We start from the raw sequence: 26,298 nt of genomic DNA on the forward strand, positions 1-26,298 counted from the left end.
TCGAACAGCCGTGCCCACGGTCATGGGCGGATGTGAGGTGTTTCCTGTGCGTAGATTTGTGTGCCAGTGCTTTGTGAAAAGTTGCTGTGGTATGGGAATCATTACCAGAATCAGCCTATGTGGCAGATGGATGACCTGAGTGGTCAAAAAACGAATCTATGTGATTCGGGATGTCTACGGGCATCATAGACTAGGCTTCCCGAGTGGAAGCGGATTGTTGTGCTGCTGGGCAGCTGGACTCTGGAAGTCCGAGAAAATGACAAAGGCTCTGGGAGTCGATTAATCAAGTGAAATGGCTCTGGGAGCCGAGAAGTAATGATCTGACCCAGAAGGTCGGTACATTACCATTTGAGTTGTTGAAAAGCATCTCTTAAAGTCGAATCGAGATGCAAGTCTCTTTTCGACCCAAACTTAAAAAAAAGAGGTAAATCACTTAGTGGTTTCAAAATGGATTTCAAACAAAAGATTTGCAAAAACAACCTTGCCTCTCTTCCAAGCTTGCATTAAACACCTAAATTCCCGTGACTTGCTGAGTACGAAAGTACTCACCCTTGCTCTATATAAATATATATATAGTTCCTCCGCCTTGAAGTGAAGACGAAGTGAAGTGAAGAATAGGGTTTCGTCCTGGTTCCCAGCCATCGCCTGTGGTGTTGGGTGTTAGTTCATTGGTTCCGCTGCTGCTGCTGTTGTTAGTATTTCCTCATCCGTGTCGTCGGTTGCATTCTCGAGCTGTTCTGAGCTGCAACCTAAGTTAAGGTAAATAAGTCCTCTATTTATTTTAAGGATTTGCAATGATTCATATTTGTCACCGTGGGTACCAGCACTATGTCCTGGGACTGGTACTGAGATCGCGGTTTCGTAGGAAGCGGTTCGCGCCGTTATTCCTACGACACGCTCCTGTCAGGTGCCATTGTACGGTGGTGCCAGATCAGGGTGTGACAAAGGGCGGAGGAGATGCGAGGGGACAGGGTGGGAGCCCTGCCCATGGCGAGAACGTCGTCGAGGTCATCTCCGCCGCCCCCACCGACGCCCAGCTCCTTGTCTCCTCTGGCGACAGGGTGGGAATGGAGCGGCGTGCTATTAACGCCAAAATTTGGTAAGCCCAAAGTCATCATCGGCCTAGAGTCAGTATCAGCTTCAGAGTCTTGAAATCGACTGATGGGAGTTATCAAGTCGCCAGCAATTGTGTTCTATATGGAGTCGGATCAATTAAAGGAAATGTATCCAAAAAAGTCCGAGTTCAAGGAGGATGCGGCATGACAAGTGTATCTATTAATTAAGAATAGTTTGTTAGTTTCCTTTTATCTCTAGGAAAATGTGTTTATGTTTTCCGATACCTAATTTATCAGCAATCTCCGTTCATCATCTGAAAATCCAATCATCTTCAAAACCATTTTGCCAATAATCTCCAAATTTAAAAACCAATAATCTCTTACGCAAATTATTTATCACAAAATAACAATCAAACACACTTTAATTTTACTCTCTCTCGCTCTCACTCACTCACTAGTGAAGTGAAGTGGAGCGGAGAGTAAACATACTATTGAGTGAGCTGATATCGTCATATCATGCGCCTGAAAAGGTAAAGAAAAACTATTGCAAAGTTAAGAACCTCTTCCTGATCAACAAGTAATAGCTATTTGCTCTCAGAGGCTGAGGGCAAAAATGAAGCTTGCATTTCATATGATTTAAGAAGAATATATGTGTTCCAATTATGAACTGTTAAGAATTAATAACTGAAACAAGTGTTACGAATAGTAGAAGAATATGAAAGATCAACAAGAGTACATGACTTGTCAATGACACATTGACTTGTCTTCCTTGAAACAATACAATCTCTCAAACCGTGTCATTAACATTTTGCATAAGTTTTAGTTCATCAGATACTCCCTCCGGTTTGAGATTAACTGACGTTTTGGACATCATGGCAAATACCAATGACAGTATTAATTAGATCCATATTTCCTGTTATACTCCTCATTAATACTCCAAGCAGCAGTTACTTTTTTCTGTTTGCATGCATGCATGAGGGTATTAGAGCAAGTCTAATAGTACAGTCCACTACTAGCTCCAATTTATCTATAGCCAATCTAATAGCCAATTCATACAATAGTTGCTTACTATAATATTAATATATGGTCCCACCTGTCATACACACAGTGTGTCTTGGAGTCCGTGCTGCAGCTGGCTACAGATCTGTAGCCCGTTTCTCTTCTCTCTCATCGTTTATTTCATTAAAATATATTTATAGCTGGCTAATAGCCTGCTATTGTACCTGCTCTTATGGAGAAATAGAAGGGAGAGAGTAGTGGAGAAAACTAAAATGTCAATTAAACTCAAACCTGAGAGCAGGTACAATAGCAGGCTATAAGTCAGCTGTAAACATATTTTAAGGAGATAAATAAGGAGAGAAAAGAGCAGCGGACTACAGATTTGTAGCCAACTATAGCACGGACTCCAAGACGCAGTGTGTGTATGACATGTGGGACCAAGTATTAATAGTGTAGTATATAACTATTATATGAATGAGCTATTAGATTGGCTATAGAGGAATTGGAGCTATTAGTTGGCTATACTATTGAACTTGCTCTGAGGGAGTAACCCATAACGTCAATTAATCTCATACCGGAGGGAGTAACTACGTTGCACACTGATTCTCAGACAGTATCAAATTTGACAAGGAGCTGAACTAACATATCATTAATTACCGTGAAAGCAAACAATTCTCTCACTGACAGAACAGCTGAAAGATTACAAAAAGAGAATAGTGACAAAATAAGTATATAACCAAATAAAGGAGCGACAGCGAAGAACTTATATGAGATGCTAGTGTAGACGATGGAAGCGGAACAAGTTGACGTCTTCACACTTATCAACACAAAACTGTGTAGGATGCAAAAGATTATGCAGAGGCGCTAGAATAAGGCCCATATCAATCCAAGATGAAACCTGCACAGCAGGTTACAAGGTTGATCAGATCGATGAGTCAAGCAGTGCGTGCATTCTACAAAACAGAAAGTAATCGGGTATGAGTTGAAAAGGGGCATGTTTGTTACCTATACCTTGGATTATTATTAGTACTTTCTGTCTTGGATGATCGGAATGGTTCCTCTTAGCTTACGGCACTGTCTTTTGAGCTCCTCGTTTTTGCTCTCACTGACATCTAATACTTTTAGTGATCTCGGAAGACCGCCCTTGGGCAGCAAACGGATGGCTGGACACAAGGCGATCTCTAATCTCTTGAGGCTGGTGAGCCTGTGTAGCCCTGCTGGGAGGAATCGCAGCTTCGAGTAACACCAAAATCGGAGGTCCTGGAGAGAGGAGAGAAGCAGAAGGGCCTTGTTTTGCTCCTTGGTGAAGTGCTCCACCTCGTTGTTCCAGCCAATGGTTAGCTCGGTGAGTGAGGAAGCGAGAAGGTTGCAGACAGGGGCAGCAAGGAGCCATGTGATGTCATCCGTTTTTAGTTGCAACAATAGCGAGAGGTTGGATCCGACGAAGAAGTTGGGGGACCTCCGGACATCTAGCTCTTTGAGTTGGCCATGGGCGATGAGAGAACCCAAGCCATCAACTCTTAAATCCCCAAAGTCCCATATGGCTAACTTAGCAAGAGAATTGAGGTTAGAGAGGGGTGACAGAGTATTCATCCCACTCATATAACTAAGAAACAGTTCTTGCAGGGAGGACGGAAATGGGGAATGATGCGAGGAGGACGAGTAGGAGGACAAGAAATTGGGGCAATTCCATATATTCAAATTTTTTATGGAGTGCAGACCTTGTAATCCTTCTCCTACGCCTCTGAGGCCTCCTGCTGTATCAAATACTAATGCCAGCTCTGACATTTCGCCGATAGTCAAATACTGAAGTTGCTGAGGTAAGAGCAGCAGCCCTCCATCTGCGGCTGCTTTCTCATCCTCCTCTCCTGGTTCTTGCTGCTCCTGTCTGAGACATTCATCCTCCAACTTGCTACCAGCAGACGGCAATGACGATGCTGACATTGCTGTCATCCCCTGCTTCGCCACACCAAGCCCTCTTATATTCTCACATCCCCTTATTACAAACACTGAGAGCTTGGGGAAATGGGATGACAACAGTGTCAATTCCTTCCCGCTACAACTACAGTTAAAGATCCTAAGTTGCTCAACAGGAAATTGGTATCTGACAGTGTTCTCGGCTTTGTCCTGCAACAAGACATTACTCAAGTCTTGCATACAGAGCATCCTCAATGATGACAGACTCTGTAGGTGTTCCAATGGCAAAGGAGGGCACTTTGTCAACGTCAACTCTTTTAGCTCAGTTAGATTACTGAACACCAATAACCTCCAGAATGCACTATCTAGATTGCCGTCCTTTCCCCTTAACTAGCAAGCATAATTCAGATTGGTTAGTTGTTGAGTAATCCAACTGCTGAAAATCCGATCCCACTTCTTCAATATAAGCATGGCATGGACAGCTTGTCCAAGGAATGGGAGGCAATGATGACAACTTTTGACAATTTACAATCTCAAGCTTCTTTAGTGTAGGGAATTGGGTCAGGTTTGTCCCTTGTTCTGGCCGAGAGCAAGTGGTGGGATGTGAAAATGGCAACTCCATCAGTTCAGGGCAATCTCTTACGATGAGCACCTCTAGCAGGGAGAACACATGGCAAGCATCATTTCCAGCCCATTTTGACAATCTTGGTATGGCAACTAGCTCCAACCTTTTTAAATTCGGAAAGCTCCGATCTGTTGTACAATCCAAGGATTTATGACCATGCTCATTAACCAATGACAACTCCCCTATAGGCGGGAAATTGTTCTAGTCGACACAATTCAGACGAAGAGATTTCAAACCTTTCATGGACAAGTTAACACCCAACCATGATGGGCAAGTGGCGCCACCATGCCCATTAATGTGTAGCTCCAGGAGATTGCTATGTGGTTTAAGATTTTCCAGGATATGTTCTTCTTGTGAAGGATCTTTTGTCGAACGCTTAATATCCCAATCTAATATTAGCTTGTGTAAGCGACTTTTGTTTAAAAGTTCTGCCTCCTTTGCTGCCTTCACATTTTCAAGATTATAGATGCCCAATGATCCTTTTAGGTCTTCCAACTGCCCTAGTTGTCTTAATGCAAATGCCTCAACCTGTCTTTTGACTTCAAATCTCCTTAGCTCTTGTAAACATTTCAGCTTTCCCACACTAGTAATGTCAGAGTGGAGATTATCGTATGGGACAAGAAAATGCCGTAGCCTTACAAGATTATTCATGTCTCTTGGTAAACCAAAGTGACCCCTGCATTGTTGTAAATCAAGGATCCTTAAGTGATAAAATCTTGAAATGGTATTGGGTAGACTCATTTCTGGGAAATATCCCTTATTAATCCTTAAGTAGCGCAAATGATTAAGATTTGAAAAGTTGTGCAACATATTTTCCACCACGTAAGATGGTGCATACAACAAGACGACGCGGAGTGCTTTTGCTTTGCTTAACAAATTACCAAGAGGAATGACAAAGCTTCCATGGTATTGTCCAAATAGCATCACAGAGTGAAGCTTTTCAATATCCAATTGCTTATGCAGTGTGCTGAAATCCTTCTTGATGTTTTCAAAAGTCACTCTATCATTTACATCCACATCATCTATCACAATAGACAAGTGCCGTATAGATGGTGGAACTTGAATAGATCTCACATTAGAACTACTTATAGCAAGACATTCATATGATGAAACGTTCAATGCTAACTCATGAAGCAAATCAGGCATAACGTAGTAAGGAGACCCATCATTTTGTTCATCTTTTTTGAAAAATCCATAACTAACCAAGTCATTCAAATAGTTCAATCCTATGTCTTCGGTTCTTGTATTTTGATCATGTGAATGCAAAATGTCTAGTCCTATCCATAAGTGAATCAATTGCTCAATGTCAAAGATGTAATCTTCAGGGAACAAAGCACAATATGTAAAACATTGTTGTAGATGGAAAGGGAGATAGTCATAGCTAAGCTTTAATGCCAGCATAATATCATTCTTACCAGTTTGTAATTCCCATTCTTTACTATCTAGGATTCCTGTCCAATGATCAATATCAAGGTGCTTTCTCAACAATCTTCCTGCAGTTTTTGCCGCCAAAGGGGAGCCCTTCAATTTTTTGGCTATCATTTTTCCAGTCTCTTGTAAGTTACCATGATCATTTACTGTTTTCTCATCGCCAAAAGCATATGCTTTGAATAATTCCCAAAACATTTTAGGTTCCAGCCCTTCCAATTGTATTGAACAATTAGTTGTTTTAACCATTTCCGCAACCGCTGGAAAACGAGTGGTGACTACAATTATGTTTCCCTTTGATTGTGCTTTTTTGAGGGGTGCTAATAGCTGCTTCCACTCATCCTCATAAACCAAATTCCATATATCATCCAGGACAAGCAAAAATCTCTTTGATTTCAACCTTTGCTCAATCAAATCATCCGGCCAACCAGAGTTCTCTTCATTGACTTTTGGTATCGACTTGGCAATCTCCTCTTTCAATCTATACACATTGAAATTGAGAGAGACACAAACCCAAATATTAACATCAAAATGGTTTTGTACTTCTTTGAGACTGCACGTAGCGCAGATGGTATGGTGCAGCCGTTGTGCTCTCCGCGACCCGCGTTCGACTCTGGCCAGACGCGCTCACCCTCTTTCTTAATAAATTTGACATTGGGTCCTTCCCGGTGTCCAGCGTTTTGTACTTCTTTGTATATTTGCTGAGTGAGAGTTGTCTTTCCTATCCCTCCTGGACCAACAATTGGAATGACGGTTAGGTCCACGTCACAGTAATCACCCTCAATAACGTCATTGATAATTGTACTTTTCTCACCCTCCCTCCCATAAAATTTAGGTTCTATGAAATCTGAAGTGGTCACAGGACGATTCATAGCAATGCTGCTTGGAAGAACAACTGCATGCCCCATTTTCCCAGAGAACTCAGAATTCAGACTCATTGCAATGCACTGGCCAATGCTGCGGTTTGATTCCAGCAACTCCAGGTTAAGGGTGGTGGCGACCTTGGCACAGACTGGTTTTAGCTGCTCGACGATGTGCTTCATTCTTGTCGACAGATCCACCCTATCAAACTTCAGCTTTGGTGTTTTCGTGGTGTGCTCTATGTGCAATGCTTTGCAGGGATAAGCGCAGCAGAGGAACCGGCTTCTTTCTGTAGAAATGTTTCAACGGTGATGAAGGTGTCACAGCCGTCATGTTCAGTTACAAAAGAGAGGCGAGGAAGGTGTTTATATTATCGATGAGATGGATAGTAAGTAGTACCTCGAGCATTGGAAAAGAGCTTGGGAATGCAGCCGCTGCCTGCAAGTGCCTCCTCATCATTGGCATGGCGACTCGCTTCCCCATTATCTCCGCATGAGCACGCCTTCTTCTTGATGTTTCTGACTGTGTGGCGTGTGTTGAGCACGAGGCCTTGGAGACAGCCCTTGGCGTGCTCTTCGGCGGCCTCATAGGTGCCATCAAGCTCATCCTGGATACGGAAGTAGTCGAGCTTGTCCAGCACATCCTCGGCGTTGTAGGCGAGGCCACGAAGCTCCAGGAGCAGCTGCTGCAGCGCGAGGTTGCTGGTCTCTCTGCCGCGGGCATTGTGCAGCATCCCCTGCGCGTAGAGCAGCTCTGTCTTGATGGCGCCGATGTTGGGGCCGAGCTCCGTGCTGGCGGCCCACGCCTCCACGAGCCCTCCGGACAGCGGGCTCAGCGCCTTGCCGACCACCCACCGCGCCGCGTTCACGGCCACCGACTCCATTGCTCTGATCCCTGCACCGCTAGCAAGCTGGGTTAGAGATGAGAAGCAAGCAGTGGCAGACGTGTAGGGGAGAAGAGGCTGGAATGTTACTCTGGCTAAGAGAGAAGCAAGCAAGCACACTGGCACAGCGAATAGAGAAGGGCTAAGGAAACGTCGTGCAGACTGCAGAGTTGAGATCCGATCGGTGTCAGTCTGGCTGGGCAAATTGGCTTGAGTGTAACATGCTTAGGCACTACGGCACTACCTTGCCGCATTTTTATTTGGAATCAGAAATCAGTAACATGTTCTCCCTGCATGGCTTGCTGGCTGCAATCTTCAGAGGCTTCCCTATTTTTGCCTGCAGCAAGAATGTTAGAAATGAGTGGTTTTCGTTCCAGTCATCCAGTGCCAGACAAAGCAAAAGTAGTTTTGCAGGCTTACAGTACATCTGTTTGCTGTGCAAGTACTGCAGAGGCTTCAAAAGGAAGAAAAAAAAAAGAAAGAGAGGGTGTTATGAAAGACAAAATGGCAAGGTAACAGTTATACAACAAAGAAGAAACAAGTGTTGGAATATTCAGACCGGGAAGAAAGCACAAGCATTCAAAGTTTCTCAATAAAAATTCAACTATCCTTACTGGGGTAATCTGTTTTCCATTTTCTACAATGACACGCCATATATAATTCTCTGCAGCTACAGAGAGTGTATACAATGATAGTTAAAGATTACTTAAACTCACAAGAATACACGTACCTTTTTTTTTCCTTATAAAACAGGCAGTTTATTTTTTTCATCAAAGTCATCAGAACACCATGGCAACGGAACAGAGGTGCAGACGTTGCAATTGAAAACGAGCATCATGCCGCATTCCCCGGTTTGTTCAGTTGAAACGACCATGATCTGGCATAGGCCTCATCTTTTCATTGAACAATATTAAAGCTGTCATATAACCAAATAATTGATGGGCAACTTGCCCACTTTCAAAGCAATTAACATGGCTGTACAACATGTGCTCTCCTTGAGCGCAGTTGACTATCCATTAGGTTCAACTAATAATCAGAAATCTCCGATCAGCATCAGTACTCATTTTCTACCTTCAGTCTTTCTTGTTACCACTTGTGACCTCCTCTTGGCTTAGAACAACATGCCACATTCACCAAACACCAGAGTAAATATCAAGAAAGCAACATCTTTCTGGATCCACTAAACCATCAACTGCGTTGGCTGCTATCTCTTCATGGTATGTTCATGCAGGTTGTGATCTCCAGGTTGCCATTCATGCCTGCAACATCAGTATGACCATGATCTGCCACTTGCCGCTTGTGCAGGTTCTCTCCAGAGGTGCCATTGCATGTGTACCATTGCCATTTCAACAGCAATATTTCAGGCTTCACTTATAACACCTCATCTTTTATAAAAACTTTGATCTTCAGCTACCACATGCTTGACCACTTCCCTTTCGGCTCTTTTGGTACTTACCTACTTATCCCACATAAACTTCATATCATCTCCAAAAAAAATACAAATTTGAATGTGTATTTCTTGGAAGCTACAACTTCAGTTGACCGGACTCCTGGGCCGCTCAATTTGAAGGAGGTGATTTCTGGCGCCCCCAAAGCCCACCCCATAGCCACCCTCCTTCCCACCTCCTTCCTTTTTCCTCTCATTTTCCTTTTTCCCTCTCTCTTTCTACTCCAGATCCGTTTTCTTGCGTTTTTGAAGTCGTCTGGCGACTTGGTGGTCGTCGGGCTGGCGAGGGCCGGATCCGCCTATGGCGCCCCTGGAGAAATACGGATTGGAAGGCAGCTGTTTAGGGCGATGTGGTGGCAGGGAGGTGTGCTGGTTGCGCTGGTCACCGATTGCTACTTGCGTCTCCTGCATGCGTGCGGTGGGATGGCGGATCAGTTGTTGGTGACTTGATGGCTGTCATGCCGATGAGGACCAGATCCACTGGTGGCGCTCCAAAAAAGCTTCAGATCTGATGGTGGTCGTTCAGGGAGGTACGGCGGATGGTGGACGGCCATGCTATGGCGATACCACCTGATGGCTGTCGACCGACATGACAGTGGTGATGGCATTGGTGGTGGCCGAGGGAGGTGGCAGTGGAGGCGGTTACCGGTCGGCCTTGCACTCCATCGATGTGTGGTCGTGCCATCGTGGTTGTGGTGGCAGCGAGGACTGGTGGCATCGGCACTCCTGATGGCGGCGACGGGCAGTAGTGAAGTTGGGTGGTGTCGGGGGCTAGTCCTCCGATCCATCCCTTCCTCTGTCACCGGAGGAGAGGGCCGGTGATGACGGATAGTGGTGGGGGCTAGCCTTCCACCTGCAACGACGGATCAACAAATGGGTATGGTGATAGTTGTGGACTTGTATTTCGGCCATGGTAGTTTGTGATGATGATGGCAGATGCTCTCGGTGTCAGCATCCTAGGGATGGCAGCGACTTGGCGAGGCCCGATGCCCGGTTCTGACCATGACCAGGTGAGGACGAGGGATGGTGATCGTCGATGACAGGGCTAGTTGACGATGCAATTGTCGTCGGCTCGCCCAACGCGGATAAGGACAACGGCAATGGAGGCTCTTGGTGACGGCATCCTAGGGAAGGTAGGTACCAAGTGAGCATTGGCGCCAAGGTCTGGTTGCGGTTAGGGGTCGACGGCAGTGGAGCATCTTTGACAAGTTCTTGATTGTAAAGGCAGCGCGTGTCATACTAGGCGGCTCCACGACGCTCTAGAAGCGACAGTGAGATCGATCGTCTACAGAGAAGACTGGTGGTGCGGCAAGGCGGCTTCGTGACGCACTAAGGGTGTTCAAAATGCGGCTGCGGCATAGGTGTTTTGGATGGCGACGGCGGACAGAGGGCATAAATGTTGGTAGCAGATGGTGGTTGTGTTCCGTAGAGGCAGAGATGGTGCGATGATAGGTAGCTCGGACTAGTTTCGATTCTCCTCTTTCCCCGTATTGCGCTGCGACGGAAAGAATAAGTCATCGATGAAGGTTGGAGCTAAGTCTTCTAGGTTTTGTGTGTGTGTGTGTGTGTGTGTGTGTGTGTGTGTGTGTGTTTAGAGTCTAAGAACTAAGAACTCATGTATATGTTTTGGCTGTGTATATCCTTTGTGGATATAGAGGCCGGATTAATGAAAAATCCATTATCTAAAAAAAACTACTTCAGTTGACCTTATAGCACAATCTCATGCTGATTCCTTTCAAAAACTTCAGTTGAACTTTTCTCCTCTTGCAGGGTACTTCTCCCTAAAAGCTGCGGCAACTCTGAACTTGATTGGCATATGCATTGTTGCCTACTCAGGCTAAGCAGTGACCTTCTAGAACAATGAAGCAGATAAGCAAAGAAGGCTAAAATCTCAAAAAGAATGTGATTAATGTATATAAATAAAATGTAATATAACTTGAACAAGTAATATGCAAGTCTCTGCTGCAGCATGTAATGTCATGCATCATGAATTTTTTGCCGAGACAGCCGAAGGAGGTCACCCAAATTGTATTAAGGAGAAAGAGAGTTATAAGTTTTACATTAATCGACTTTAGACAGTCGAGGAAAAAAAGCGGTCACCATAGGGTGACGCCTCTAAGAGCTCTTACAGGCACTGATTAATCTACTCGCTTAAAGATCTCTGCTTCATGAATAGAGGATATGAAAATATGGTTGTGCCATAACTTCATTGATTGATTAGACCATATGTATATGTCAACATATACTGTACTAGACCTGACGAATCCTAGTTTGTGCACCATGCTTGGTGTATGCCCTAGACAACCTATGGGGGAAAAAATCAGGTTTCTAAAATGGAAACGTCCAATGGAACTTCTTTATCAGCTTGAGAATATACATATCTTCGCTCGTGACCAGTACGATACCAGCTTCGTCCATTTGGCATGTTGGATAATATCCTTTGAGCAACTGATGGTTCCAACAAAAGTATTACTGTCTCTACTAATTAGTAAGTGAATGGCTGACTTTTGAACTAACTGTTCATTGTGTTCGATGAGGATACTAAACCCAGAGATCAAGACATGCATGACCACCCAAAAACATGCTACTCATAGCATACACTGCATGTTACAGACACCGTTTTATATGTTAATTTAACAATTCAAAACAAAGTAAGCTTTTACCTGCATTCTGGAAGTTAAAATGGAGAAATGAAGGATCCAATCATAACTGATTGTATATGAAGATATTGGATGTGCTCTAACAGAAGCTCATGTTCTTAAAATAGAACTTCCATGCAGACATTGTGTCCAGAACTGAAGATAGTGTCAATTTCAGCTAAACTGTTTACATGGACATGGGAACACAATATGAGATCTGTTCAGTTGATCCTAGATAGGATAAGGGAGCACAGAAAGCAGCATCATAGTCATGCTATTGAAACCAAAGGAATTCACTATTCTACCTCGGTTAGTTGGTTGGCCACTTGGCCTTAAACAAACCACAAATCGATGCGTACTAAACTGCGAACTATTTTTCTATAAGAGCTAAGTGTAGATGTAGACATGAAGAACTGATTGACTGTATGCATAGAAAAAAAGGTCATTGAGGCATCCAGACTCCAGAAAATGCTAGCTTGTAGCCCTTTAAAAAAAATCCCCAAAAAGAAGAGATCCTGAAATCCCCTTTCTTCCATTGCTGATGCTGTAGGATTACTTGGACAATTGCTACTGCTAATAACTGGTGGTACTACTCCCAATTAAGCGCACACAAATGAACCTCTCGTAAAATGTGCACTACAATAAGCAATAACACATGCCGCATCAGTAACCAATACAGCCATGAACAGCGAAGCCAAACCAAACCAAACGGAACTTACGCTTCAAAAGCAGGGTGGATTCTGGAGTTCCGCACATTGCTGCCGGGGACGCGGAGCGCGGATTCTGCGAGGCCCGTGGAGGCGTCCCGCCTAGAGCCGCCGGAGCGCGGCGGTGGCTGAGGTGGGCGCCGCCTCACCGCGTCGCCGTCGACCGCCATCCGCCGCGAGAAGGAGCCACGCCGCCCGGGAGGCCCGAGACGGAGAGATTTTCCGCTCCGCATCTCCAGCATGCAAATGGGCCGGGCTGAAGGCCCAATTAAGGCCTCACTCCTTTCCGACGGCCCAGTATTGGGCTCACCAACCTCTCCTATGTTAGCATGGGCCCGGAGCCCATGAGTCGAACCCGTGGGACACACAGGGCGTTGGGCTGGCCCGTAGGGAAAGCTGGAAGAACGGGCCGCAAAATAGCTAGGTGAGCCAGCTGGGCCAAGTAAGGACTGCTTCTTCCAGGCCGGCCAGCTAGGTGGGCCGGGGCCCATTAGTACACGTAGTCCACCTCTTTTCTTTTTGAGATGGCATATGTTGATTGCATTTCTGGATGATGTGTGTAGACAGGTAATCCCTCCATTCCAAATTGATCTATATATTTCATAGGTACATTAAAATTAAGAAAAGCTAATAACTCTCTCATACTATATTTACTCTAGCAACAAACTCAATGCATGTACCATCCCCACTATTTCCTAGCTAATAGTAAATCAAGATATTACATGTGGGTTATAAATACTTGTGTGCATGGATACATGCATCAATGTCTATTTACTCCAATGCACAAATAACGAATAGACTTAATAAATGAACACAAATATGTATATCATTTAGGAATAACCTCAAAAATTATATGTAGATCAATTTGGAATGGAGGGAGTATATTGCACTTTGTCTACCATTGCTGGACAGCAGTTTTTGTATGCGAATGACTTTATTAGTACTGGCATATGTCAAAGCAATTATACGAGAAGTTGGATAGAGAAATGTTAATCTGCAACCATAAAACATCTTTAGTGCACTTTTTTTCTTATAAAAACAGTACAAACAGTTCATATACAAGCGCACACTCCCACATATAATGCACACCTGTCACGTTTGATAGCAACAAGATGCCAACGTTTTTCCCTGGAGCTTATGGATACATAAAAAATAGAAAGTCACCCAAGTCTTAATACAATGATGCGTAATATTTATGCGAATTCTCCGGAAAAAAAAAGTCAGAGAGAATGCGTTGCCAAGTTCATGATCTGCAGCCATCATCATCTGATATTTCTTTGTGCATTGCGGTATCGCCGTCCGTCCAGGCTCCAAAACAGCCCAGGAACTCATACGCCCAACCAAGACATATCCAGCGTCCCAGAGGCACTGAAAATTTTCAGAATCAAAATAGATCAACCCCCCCCCCCCCCCCCTCTCACTGTCTCTGCATCCACTCACCTGATTTAATTTGAAGCTTCAATCAAGCTTCCCGTATGGGTCAGTATAGTGCATTCATATGCACAGAACTGGATTCAAACTAGTTTTTTTTAGATAATGGATTCAAACTAGTATACATAGAGTACATGTACATACAGCATAACTGCTGTTGGTACACACAACAGGAGTGCCCGAATGGATTGGCTGTGCACTTCTTTAGCAGCACTTCTGATTTTCTTTTTGATTGCAACACTTCTAACAGGATGACTAAGATCCTGAAAAAAAAAACACATACAAAAGGGCATGTGGATAAATAATTGGAGTGAACTCTTTTGTTTTGACACCACCAAGGTGTAACCACAAGACAATTCAATAAGCTCGTAGACAACTGCTAGTGAAACAACAAACTGCACACAATTCTTTAGACGACACTGAACTGCAGATTTTGTACCAGGCAAGGATAGGGATGAAGATTGAAGAAACTGTACCTTGTAACGAGGTGATTGCTTGTTATTGTAGGAATGACATGCCACAGCCACTGCAGGCAGCAGAAGAATCATGTTCTGAATGTTTGAAACAACGTCCCAGCGAAAAAATGTTTGAAACAACGAAACTTGTGCGTTGTGGGGAACGGCGTGAAGGCCTTGTTCTGGGAGGATAGCTGGCTGCAGGGAGAATCCATCCGCTGCAAGGCGCCGGCTCTCTATGCTGCTATCCCGGTTCGCATTCGCAAAAAAAGAACGGTCGCAGAAGCTCTGTCTGATAGGCGGTGGATCAAGAACATCTCCGGTGCCCTTGGTATTCAAGCCATTCTTGAGTATTTATCCCTGTGGCAAAACATTCGTGCAGTGCACCTCACGGACCAGCCCGATGTGCTTTCGTGGAGATGGGAGGGGTCGGGCGATTACTCTTCCCGATCGGCTTATCAAGCATTGTTCCTAGGGATAACCCGGTTCCAGTCTACCCCAATCTGGAAATCTCTCGCTCCACTTCGATGCCGGTACTTCGTCTGGTTAGTGGCGCTTAACAGGTGCTGGACGGGTGATCGATTGAGGAGGCGCGGACTGCCACACCCCGACCAATGTGTCCTATGCGATCAATGCGATGAAAGCATTGATCATCTCCTGGTCGCTTGCCCAGAGTCCCGCCAGCTGTGGTGGATGGCACTGAGGGCCATTGGACAAACAAGTTCTCTGCCGACGAACGAAGTCTCCTTTCACCTCTGGCTTTGCGATAGCCGAAAGAGATTGACCAAGGCAGCTCGGCGTGGTTTCGACACCATTGCAACCCTCGTCGCCTGGACAATCTGGAAAGAGAGGAATAGCAAGGTTTTCAATCAGCAGCAAAAGACTTGGGCGGAAGTGGCAAGGGCAATGGCTGCCGAAGCGGAACTCTGGAGACTTGCGCGAGCAGCCATTCCGGAGTTCTTGCCACAGCCAACTGTCGAGAGGTCGCAACATCGGATAGGAGAATAGATCTTTTGGGGCAATTGTATTCCTGCATCTCCCCTTCACTTCTTGTATTTCCTGTAATTAAACTTTTTTTCCATCCTTAATACAAATATGCGCTCCTTGCGTATTCCCAAAAAAAACGAAACTTTAGCAGCACCTTTCACAAAATATATCTGAACTTAAGGAGCCGAGCAAAACTGAGTGAGCTGATTCATATCATGTGCCTGAAAAGGTTAAAAAAACTATGGCAGAGTTAAGTACCTTACCGCTTCCTGATCAACAAGTGATGAGTTATTTGTTCTAAGAGGCTGAGGGCAATAATGAGGCTTGCATTCAATGATAAAGAATTTTTGCCTACTGTGAAATGTTAAGAATTACTCCACTGTGTTAAATTGAAGAATATGAAAGATCAAATGACATGCAAATGACATATTGACCTGCGTTCCTTGAAACAATACAATCTGTCAAACTGATAACATATTGTATAAGTTTCAGTTCATCAGAAACTAGTTATTTTGTACAGCGAGTCTCAGCCAGTAGGCCCAGAGTCGGCCCAGTATCAAATTTAACAGTAGCAAGATCGTCGACGGACAGTGTCAATGGCAGGAGGTGGGCTCCTTGCGGATGGCACAATAGCGATGACATAGCAGAGTACTGGAGTAGCCAGGGCCTGGGGGTAGTTTCAGTGGTCGGGATCAGTGTTTTTTCTGTTGCACAGGTCCCGGCCTTGCCTGTTGTGATTGAAATCACTTTGTAACCTTTTCTCCTCCAATCTAATAAAATTTGGTCGGCGTCCTTCAGCCATGCCCAGCGATAAATAAATTACCGTGAAATCCCACAATTCTTTTTTCGGGAATATGCAAGGAGCGCATTTTTTCCATTAAGAGAAATAAAAGTTATTTACATTTGAAAGAAAAAAAAACAGCACGGGACTGATACAGGACTATAACAGACAATCCTAAGTCTATCTCTCACGCTGATTTTGGCGACCAAACTCCCTCCTGAATTGCAGCGCAAGGATCGCCGGGTTTGCTTTACGCCAAAGAGAGGCTTCGTCCACCATCCCTCTAGCCACATCCGCCCAAGATCTACACTGCTGATTGAAGATCCGACCGTTCCGTTCCTTCCATATAGTCCATGCTACCAATGTCACCACCGTGTCGAAGCCTCGACGATGTGACTCACTTAGCACCATTCTGCTATCGCACATCCATTGGTGAAAAGAAGCTTCATTCACCGGCAGGCAGTTGGGGTGGCCGATTGCTCTCAAAGTCCACCACCAAAGCTGCCTTGATTCTGTGCAGCTGACTAGGATATGATCAATGCTCTCCTCCTGCTGATCACAGAGAATGCAGCGGTCGGGATGCGGCAATCCCCGACTCCGCAGTCGGTCGGCTGTCCAGCATCTGTTCAACGCGACCAGCCAGAGGAAGAAATGACAGCGAGGTGGTGCCAACGAGTTCCAGATCGGTGTGGATTCAAAGGCAATTCGTCCAAGGAACAAAGCTCGGTAGGCAGATTTTGAAGTGTATTTGCTTGAGCTTTCCCACTTCCAGGAGAGTGAGTCAGGCTCTGCGGAAGAACAATCAACTGACTGAATCAGCGACCAAAGTTTGAGGTATTCGAGTATTGCCTGAGTCCCAAGCGCGCCACTTATGTCCTTGATCCATCTACGGTTAGACAGCGCTTCAGCCACCGTCCGGCGCTTCCGGATACGAGTAGAGACATGATCGTAGATGGAGGGTGCAATAACTCGGATGGTTCCTCCTTGCAACCAATTGTCCTCCCAGAAAAGGATTGTTTGCTCGTTACCTAGCTGACAGACGGTGGAGGCGGCGACAAGGTGAAGTTCTTTCTATGTGCAGGGGATTAAATCCCACAATTCTCTCACTGCCAATACCTATTCAGAACAGCTGAAAGATTGCAAAAAGAGAAGAGTGCGATCAGACAGATAACCAAAAAATGAGCATCTAAAGCATCAGATATGAACTCGTATGAAATGACAGACCAGTTTTTGTACACGTGATGGAAGCAGCACAAGTTGATTATCAACTCAATGGAGATGGATGCAGAGAAGATTCTCCAAGACTAGAATAAGGCACATACTAATCCAAGAAAGAATCTGCACAGGATTTCAGAACAATCAGGTTTTTCAGGTAGATGAATCACACAGTATTAACGTTGCGCCAAACAGAAAGTGAACCGGGATGGCTCAAACAAGAGAATGTTCATTACCAATCAAATCCCAGTCGTTGTCTTTGATGATTGGAATGGCTCCTCTTAGCTTGCGGCACTGCCTTTTGAGCTCCTCGCTGCCTCCAGAGACATCTAGTATTTCTAGTGAACTTGGAAGACCACTCTTGGGCAACGAACTGATGAACTCACTGCACGAGATCTCTAATCTCTTGAGGCTAACAAGCCTGTGTAACACAGAGGGGAGGAACTGCAGCCGGCAAAAACTAAAACTGAGCTCCTGAAGGGAGGAGAGGTGCTCAAGGGCCATGTTTTGCTCCTTGGTGAAGCGTTTCACCTCGTTATTGCAAAAAATGGTTAGCTTGGTGAGTGAGGGGGAGAGGAGTCTGCAGATGGGCACAACAAGCACTCCTGCGATGTCATCTGTTACAAGGTGCTGCAGTGATGAGGGGTTGATCCCGACGAAGAATTTGGGGTTCTTGTTGACTCGCAGCCTTGTGAGTTGGCCTTGGGCGAGCAGAGAACACAAATCCTCGCCTCTTAAATCACCACAGTCTTCTATGCCTAAGTTGGTGAGAGAGCTGAGGTTAGAGAGGAGCAACAGTGTCTCCATGCCACTTACACGGTCAATAGACAGATATTTCAGAGAGGAAGGAAATGGGAAAGATGAGGAAGATGATGAGTAGGAGGAGAAGAAATCAGGGCAATCGATAATAGTCAATGATACGAGGGAGCGCAGGCCTTGTAACCCTCCTTCTATGCCTCTTAGGCGTCCTTCCATGTTTTCTCCAAGTGAATCGTGGTGGAGGATCAGCTTTGAGCAACAGGAGATGAACAACTCCTGTAGCTGGGTAGGCAAGAGCAGCAGTCCTGAAGATGCCGCTGCTTTCTCGTCCTCTCCTCTTGGCTGTTGTTGCTCTTGTCCGAAACGTGCATTCTCCAACTTATTACCAGAAAGTGATGGTGAAGATGCCGATGTTGCCGTTATCTGCTGCTCAGCCACACCAAGCATTGCTATCTTCTCCAATCTATACATTGTCAAGTCAGAGAGTTTGGGGAAATGGGACAGCAGCAGCGTCAATTCCTTCCCGCTAGCACCACACTTTCTGATCACAAGTTTCTTTACTGGAAACTGGTATCTAACAGCGCTCCCACCTTCAACCATCAACAAGGCACTACTTGAACCATTTATTTCAAGCTTCTTCAAACATGATAACATCTGGAGGTGTTCCAACGGCAAAAAAGGGCATTTTGTCAAGATCAAATCTTTCAGCTCAGTTAAATTACTAGATGCAAGTACTTTTGAGAATGCACAATTCAGATGGCCCTTCTTTCCCGCAACCCACAAGTGTGATTTAGATTGGTATAAATTTGAGTACTTCAAGTGCTGAAAATCTGATCCCACTTCTTCAATCAGAGCACGGCATGGAGAGTTTGTCCAAGGAACGGGAGGCAATGATGATAGCGTTGGGCATTTTACAATCTCAAGCTCCTTTAGTGTAGGGAATTGAGTGCTGTCCATCTTTGAATATGGCAACTCTATAAGTTCTGGGCAATCTCTTACTATGAACACTTCTAGCTGAGAGAACACACGGGAAGCATCATTTCCGGTCCATTTTTCTAGTCGCGGTATGCCAACTAGCTCTAACCTTTTTAAATTCCAAAAGCTTTAGCCTTCTATACAACTCAAGGATTTTTCACTGTGCTGGTTAACCAACCATAACTCCCCTATAGGTGGGAATTTGTTCCAGTCTAGACCATGTAGACTAAGATTGCAGGCCTTTGATTGACAAGTTAACACCCAACCATGATGGGCAAGTGGCACCTCCATGCCCTTCAATTTGTAGCTCCTGAAGATTGTTATGTGGCTTAAGACTTTCAAGAATATGTTCATCTTGGGAACAATCCTTTGTTGACCAATGTAATATTAACTTGTGCAAATGGCTTTTGTTTAAAAGTTTTGCTTCGTCCGCCGCCTGTGCATTTTCAAGATTATAAATGCCTAGTGTTCCGTTCAGCTCCAACTGTCCTAACTGTCTTAATGCAAATGGCTCACTTTGTCTTTTCACTTTAAATCTCCTTAGTTCTTGTAAACATTTTAACTTACCCACATTAGCAACGTCAGAGTGGAGATTGTCATCGGGGACAAGAAAATGGTGTAGCCTTACAAGATTATCTATATCTCTTGGTAAACCAAAGTGACCACTGCATTTTCGTACATCAAGGAACCTCAAGTGATAAAATCTTGAAATGGTGTTGGGTAGCCTTATTTCTGGAAAATATCCCCTAATAATCCTTAAGTAGCGCAAGTGGACGAGATTTGAAAAGTTGTGCAACATATTCTCCACTGCATACGATGGAGTAGACAACAAGATGACGCGGAGTGATTTTGCGTTACTTAACAAATCACCAAGAGGACTGATAAAGCTTTCATGGTATCGTCCAAATAGCATAAAAGAGTGTAGCTTTTCAACATCCAGTCTCTTAGTGTGCTGAAATCCGTCTTGATGCTTTCAAAAGTCACTCTATCATTTACATCCATGTCATCTATCACAATAGACAAATGGCGTATAGATGGTGGAATTTGCACAAACCTTACGTTAGAACTACTGACAGCAAGACATTCACAGGATGAAACCTTCAATGCTAACTCATGTAGTAGATCATGCATACTGTAATAAGGAGACCCATCTTCATTCACATTTTTTTTGAAAAATCCAAAATCAACCAAATGATTCAAACAACTCAATGCTATATCTTCAGTTCGTTTGTTTTGGTCCTGATGTGATTGTAAAATGTCTAGTCCTATCCATAGGTGAATCAACTCATCACTGTCAAACTTGTAATCTTCAGGGAACAAAGCACAATATATAAAACATTGTTGCAGATGGAAAGGGAGATAGTCATAGCTAAGCTTTAATGCTGGCATAATATCATTGTCACCAGTTTGTAATTCCCATTCTTTACTTTCTAGGACACTTGTCCAATGATTGAAATCAAGGTGATTTCTCAACAATCGACCTACAGTTTTTGCTGCCAAAGGGGAGCCCTTTAGTTTTTTGGCTATCATTTCTCCAGTCTGTTGTAAGATAGCATGATGGTTTATTGATTTCTCATCACCAAACACATATGCTTGGAACAATTCCCATAACTCTTCAAATTCCAGCCCTTCCAATTGTATTGGACGATAAGTCTTTTGTACTATTTCTGCAACTGCTGGAAAACGAGTGGTGACTAGAATCACATTTCCCTTTGTTTGTGCGTTTCTGAGGGGTGCTAATAGCCTTTTCCAATCATCCTCATTACTGCAATTCCACATATCATCCAAGACAAGCAAAATCTTCTTTGACTTCAATCTTCGCTCAATCAAGTCATCTAGGTCACCCAGTTGCTCATTCTCAACTTTAGGTATTGAATCAGCAATCTCTTGTTTCAATCTGTACGCATTGAAATTGAGAGAGATACATACCCAAACATTAACATCAAAAAGGTTCTTTACTGCTTTGTAAATTTGCTGAGTGAGAGCTGTCTTCCCTATTCCTCCTGGACCAGTAATTGGAATGACGGTCAGGTCCTTGACACAGCAATCACCATGAGTTATGTCTTTAATAATTCTATCCTTCTCACCCTTCCTCCCATAAAATTCAGGCTCTATAGTCGCTGAAGTGGTCACAGGACGATGCATAGCAATGCTGCTTCGAATGGTGCGATTTGATTCCGGCAACTCTAGATTAAGAATGGTAGAGACTTTGGCACAGACTAGCTTCAGCTGCTCAGCGATGTGCTTCGTTCTTGTGGACAGACCCACCCTATCGAACTTCAGCTTTGGTGTTTTCATAGTGTCCTCCCTCTGTGATCCCCACTGTTTTTCTTTTCTAGGCATGTGCGTTGCAGTAGAGCTGTGGTCGATATCAGTAGAGCCGGTGTCGTTGTCGTCTTCATCGGTACAGTCGTCATCGGCATCATGTTCACCAGCTAAAGAGAGGTCACTGCCGGCAACAGCTTTCTCGTCACCTCCGCCCGAGCAACAAGCAGAAAGGTACCTCTTCTTAATGTTTCTGGCGGTGTGGCGGGTGTTGAGGAGGAGGCCATGGAGGCAGCCTCTGGTGTGCTCGTCGGCGGCCTCGTCGGTGCCGTCGAGCTCGTCCTGGATGCGGAAGTAGTCCAGCTCGTCCAGCACGTCCTCGGCGTCGTAGGCGAGGCCACGCAGCTGCAGGAGCAGCTGCTTCAGCGCGGGGCTGCGGGTCTCCCTGCCGCGGGCGTTGTCGAGCATCACCTGCGCGTAGAGCAGCTCCAGCTTGACGGCGCCGACATTGGTGCCGAGCTCCGAGCAGGCCAGCCACGCCTCGACGAGCCCTCCCGACAGCGGGCTCAGCGCCTTGCCGACCATCCACCGCGCCGCTTCAACGGCCACCGACTCCATCGATCCCAACGTGCGCCGCGGCCGGAATCGCGCGAGCTGCACGGGCGTAGGAGCAAAGCAAGCTGCAGCAAACTGGTGGAGGAGTAGTGGATAAGTGGAGTACACAAGTGCTAGCTGAACAGCTCGTCAGTTCTTGCTGGCAATCTCAACTTGTTTGCTGTTACTACTCTGCAGTGGAGGACCCAGCATGGCAGCATCAACTAGTCCATTGGTTGCTACTTGCAAGTGGAAAGGTAATGTATCTGGGAGATCTCTCAGTTCCTTCGGTGAATTACCTGGATATGGAATTTACCTCTCGTCACTGCACAATCTTGAAACTACCGCCTGAGGACACCAGTTCCAGAATGCAATACCTTGTCAGGCTTGCCGACAGAAGTGTGTCGTTCCATGCATCATCTAACTGCAAGTCTGCAACTGATACTCCCTCCGTCCCAAAATAAGTGCAGTTTTGCACTATTCACGTTCAACGTTTGACTGTTCGTCTTATTTGAATTTTTTTTATGATTAGTATTTTTATTGCTATTAGATGATAAAACATGAATAGTACTTTATGTGTGACTAAATATTTTTAACTTTTTCACAAAATTTTTAAATAAGACGGACGATCAAACATTGGACACGGATATCCACGGTTGCACTTATTTTGGGACGGAGGTAGTAGTTTGATCGGACAGCTCCATCCATCCAGTAGAACTCTTGTTTGCACAATCAAGAAGAACATAGCCCGATAGATCCAACAGACAGTTAACCAGGCTGCAGTGTGCTCTGGGTCTCTGTGCAGAATAATGTTTTCTAGGTTGCCATTGTTTTCTGCAGCTCCAGAATGCCAGTGGTCTTGATCAAGCAGGCATGTGCCTGTTAAAGGCTGTCTAAGCAGGTGCTCCCCAATGATTGCTGGTGCACCATACGGAGTAGGCCTTTTGCACCAGCAGCATTTGGCTTCATTTGCAATGCCTTAATATTTGACAGGAGCTCTGCTCTTGACCAATAGCAGCTGCCATTTGCTTGATCCACAGAGCCCTTTAGGGAGGCTCTTCTGGTAATGATCCCACACAGTCTTCGTATAATCTCCAAGAATCAGATGTGCATCAGTGCATGTCCAAGTCTTCGAAGCTGATATTTTGGTTGCCATTTTCTCCACCTGTTTCCAAAGCCTTGATGGGCACTTCTAACCTGACAAATCCTAGTTGTGTGCCATGCGCCCATGCTTGGCATAATGGCATATGCTAGAAATAGAACCACACACACACGCACGCACACACTCGAAAATAGGTTTTCAAGAATAAAACAGTAAGAAGATTGTCATTAGCTTGCAACTCACTGTCTCTCCTAAATCCTAGTCAGTGCAACACATTGCCTGACTTGTACTAAATGGTTCATGAGGATTGCCTGACTTGTACTAAATGGTTCCTGAGGATACTAAACCAAGTGTGAAAAAGTGAAGGAGTTGGTATTGCTGATAGGGAGGATGAGAGAGAGTGTGAGAGCCCCGTCGCCCACCTACCCACCACCTCGCCCGGCGGCCGCTCGCTCCGACGGCCGTCGTCCAGGAAAAGCCCCCGTTGACCCTGCCCCCTCCTGGGCGGATGTCGCAAGGGCCCCGCCGGCCTCTCGTCCGTCCTTGTCGCAGGAGGAGCTGGACGCGGGTTGGCGTGTGGTGAAGCGCAGGAGTAAAGTCGCTCCTGCTGCCGGCTGGACAACCACCGCATTTACTCCCCCGGAGCGGCGCCCTATCCCCCGTTGGCTCCTTGGCAGGTGCTTCCGTTGCCTAGGTTTGGGCCATCTTAAAGCCGCCTGCAGCGAACATCCAAGGTGCTACCGTTGTTGGTTCCCTGGCCACCTCGAGCGTAACTGCTACGTTGACCTCGACGCCACCCCGCCGCGGAAGGTCCCTGCTGCGGCGCCGGCAGCGCCCCTCCGACAGCCATCTTCTGGTTTCTCTGTGGCTGCTCCCCAGGCGCACCCTGCTCAGGCCAGCAGCAAGGCGGCCGCCTCCGAGCGCTCGTCGGCCACGCCCCTTGTGCGCGCAGCTTCTCCTGCTCCTGCAGTCTCAACGCCATCTCCAACCAAGCCTGCGTCAGCTCCGGTGAAGCCTGCTTGCGCCAAGCCGATGGAGGAGGGCTTGGGTGCCGGCGACCCGCTCCTGCGCCCGCATGGTGGCCGCGGCGTCCTTTCTTGGACCCCCGGCATGTCGGCGATTGAGCAGCGTCTGAGGGGGCGTTCCCTGGTTGCCTCGGTGCTCTCGGGGAGAAAGGAGGTCTCGCCGGCGATGATGGTCGCCGCGCTGAGCGATCTCTGTGGGCTCCCCCCTGGGGATGTCCGCGTCGAGGTCACCAGGCCGTCGGACTTCCTCCTCTCGTTCCGGCGAGAAGAGGACTGCTCGGCCGTGCTCGCGTGGTCGGGGCGCTTGGCGCTGGCATCGTGCGGTCCACGCTCGAACCTCCAAGCTTCTCTTCGTCGTCAAGCTGGCTGTAGAGGGCCTCCCAGCCCACGCCATGGAGATCGAGGCTGTCAAGCAGCTCCTCAACAAGATTGATTGTCAGTTCATCGAGCTGTTCGATCCAGTTGATGCGTGTATGTTGGAGGTGTTGGCCTGGTCAGCCGACCCGTCCAAAATCCCGAAGGAGTTCGTCCTTGACATCCCCGAGCCGATGCAAGAATGGTGGATGCCGCCTGCGACTGATGATCCTGACATGTTCGAGCTGCTCGTGTCACAGTCTCCCCCGGCCCCGCCCACAGAGAAGAAGTGTCTCACCTTCGATCTCCTCCTGCATCTTAGGGAGGTGGTCGACCCCGTCCGGCAACTGCCGGACAGTCCGTCCTATGACCCTTTCCTCGACGATCACGAGGCCCCTCGCAGGCGCACTTACAACGCGTTCCTTGGCAGGATCGACGGCTCTGGCCCGGGCCAGCCGTTGGGTGGCGGCCACGGTTTCGCGGGCTCGAGTGCGGGGACGGCGGGTGGCCTCCAGCGACAGCTGCCTCTCGAGGGGGTACAGCATGCGGAGCCGGCGCCTGTTGTCCCCCTGGTGCTGCCTGCGTCCGCCCAGTAGGCGCCGCCTCTGGTGCTGCCTGCGCCCGTTCAGCATTTCGTGCCGTCGGTGGACGGGCTGGCGGCTGCACAACCTCTAGCGGCGTCGTACATTGCGCAGGACGTTCTTCCTTCCCCGGCAGCTGTTGTGGCCGCTGTTCTGGGGTCACCTGACATCCTTTTGGGGTCGGAGGATATCTCCCCGCCGCTCGATTCGTTGTGCGTCGGGCAGGTAGTTCCCCCTTATCCGGTCGGAGGTCGGACGCCGGACGTCGGGCAGGCTGTTGCGGCCGCTGTTCTGGGGCCGCCTGACTTTCTTCAGGGGCCGCAATTCTCCCCGCCGTCGCTGTCCGAAGGTGAGGGGCCAGCTCCTGGATGCTCGGCGCCAGCCTCTCAGGCTGCGACCGCCCAAGTGCTTCCGTCGGCCGGAAACCAAGCTTCGACCTCCGCCATGGGCGCTACGTCCGTGCACACGTCTCCAGGTGAGGCGGTGATCACCATGCAGCTGGTTGGGGTGGGGCCAGGCTCATTAACCAGCCCTGCTTCAGCACCAGCGCGTTTGGGGGTGACCCCACCTGTAAGTGAGCTGGGGCAGAAGGGGCTTGCCAGGCGGCTATCTTTCGATGCGCCCGCCCAAGATTTGTTGTGCTCAGCGGTATTAATGTCGTCACAACCTCCCCCAGCTACGGCACCAGTTGATGAGGACGAACGCGCAAAGACGGGTTTCAACTCCCCTGGGGCACGAGAATTGGCGCCTCTGTGTGAGGGGGCGTCGCAAGGCATTTTGGGCCTTGGGCCCTGGCCCGAGGTGCACATCTCCAGCCCAGCTCTGGTGTACTGTCGTCGCCACCTCCGTCCGACTACGGGCCGCAAGTGGCCTACTCGTCGGGCTGCTTCTGGGAGCCCGCCACTTGCCACACAGGCTGTGGCTTCTCCGGTACAGGGCGCGTTGCAGGATGCCTCCCTCCCTGTTCCTGATCTGCTGGCGGGGGAGATTGTCCCCTCGCTCGGTGATCTGATGGTGCCCCTGCCGGGCGCGATCCTTGGCAAGTTTCCACCCCCGAAGCCGGTGCGCTGGTCGCGGCGGATGGAGCCGTACACACAAACTCCCAGGCGCAGTGAGAGGCTGGCTGCCATGAACGGTGGGCGTCACCAACACTCGGCCTCGAAGGCGCAACGTGTGCTCATGAAGAAACTCGGCGTGGTTGACGATGAGAACA

General features: G+C 47.0%; 2 protein-coding genes and 1 pseudogene across 5 annotated transcripts; all 3 read right to left on the reverse strand.

Annotated features, from left to right (window-relative positions):
* Positions 1 to 1,721: 1,721 nt before the first annotated feature.
* On the reverse strand, positions 1,722 to 5,269 carry LOC127778038 (uncharacterized; annotated as a pseudogene).
* Positions 5,270 to 5,820: 551 nt separating this feature from the next.
* On the reverse strand, positions 5,821 to 12,779 carry LOC127778039 (uncharacterized). 4 transcript variants are annotated; one of them, XM_052304684.1, is made up of 6 exons: positions 12,574 to 12,779; positions 8,499 to 12,490; positions 8,189 to 8,222; positions 7,859 to 8,105; positions 7,285 to 7,779; positions 5,821 to 7,174 (listed from the first exon to the last, which is right to left on the reverse strand). In XM_052304684.1, the coding sequence occupies exons 5-6, from the start codon at positions 7,766 to 7,768 to the stop codon at positions 6,501 to 6,503; spliced, it is 1,158 nt and encodes a 385-aa protein (XP_052160644.1). In that variant the 5' UTR covers positions 7,769 to 7,779; positions 7,859 to 8,105; positions 8,189 to 8,222; positions 8,499 to 12,490; positions 12,574 to 12,779; the 3' UTR covers positions 5,821 to 6,500. The 4 variants fall into 4 exon arrangements, with proteins under 4 accessions (XP_052160644.1, XP_052160643.1, XP_052160641.1 ...); XM_052304683.1 differs by having other exon boundaries at positions 7,285 to 8,105; positions 8,189 to 12,490; XM_052304681.1 differs by having other exon boundaries at positions 7,285 to 8,105; positions 8,499 to 12,779.
* Positions 12,780 to 17,199: 4,420 nt separating this feature from the next.
* On the reverse strand, positions 17,200 to 22,639 carry LOC127776094 (putative disease resistance protein RGA1). Its single transcript, XM_052302426.1, has 3 exons — positions 17,667 to 22,639; positions 17,440 to 17,553; positions 17,200 to 17,344 (listed from the first exon to the last, which is right to left on the reverse strand). The coding sequence occupies exon 1, from the start codon at positions 22,045 to 22,047 to the stop codon at positions 20,023 to 20,025; it is 2,025 nt and encodes a 674-aa protein (XP_052158386.1). The 5' UTR covers positions 22,048 to 22,639; the 3' UTR covers positions 17,200 to 17,344; positions 17,440 to 17,553; positions 17,667 to 20,022.
* Positions 22,640 to 26,298: the final 3,659 nt, after the last annotated feature.

This window comes from Oryza glaberrima, chromosome 6 (genome assembly GCF_000147395.1).
Source record: "Oryza glaberrima chromosome 6, OglaRS2, whole genome shotgun sequence".
Classification (NCBI taxonomy): Eukaryota; Viridiplantae; Streptophyta; class Magnoliopsida; order Poales; family Poaceae; genus Oryza; species Oryza glaberrima.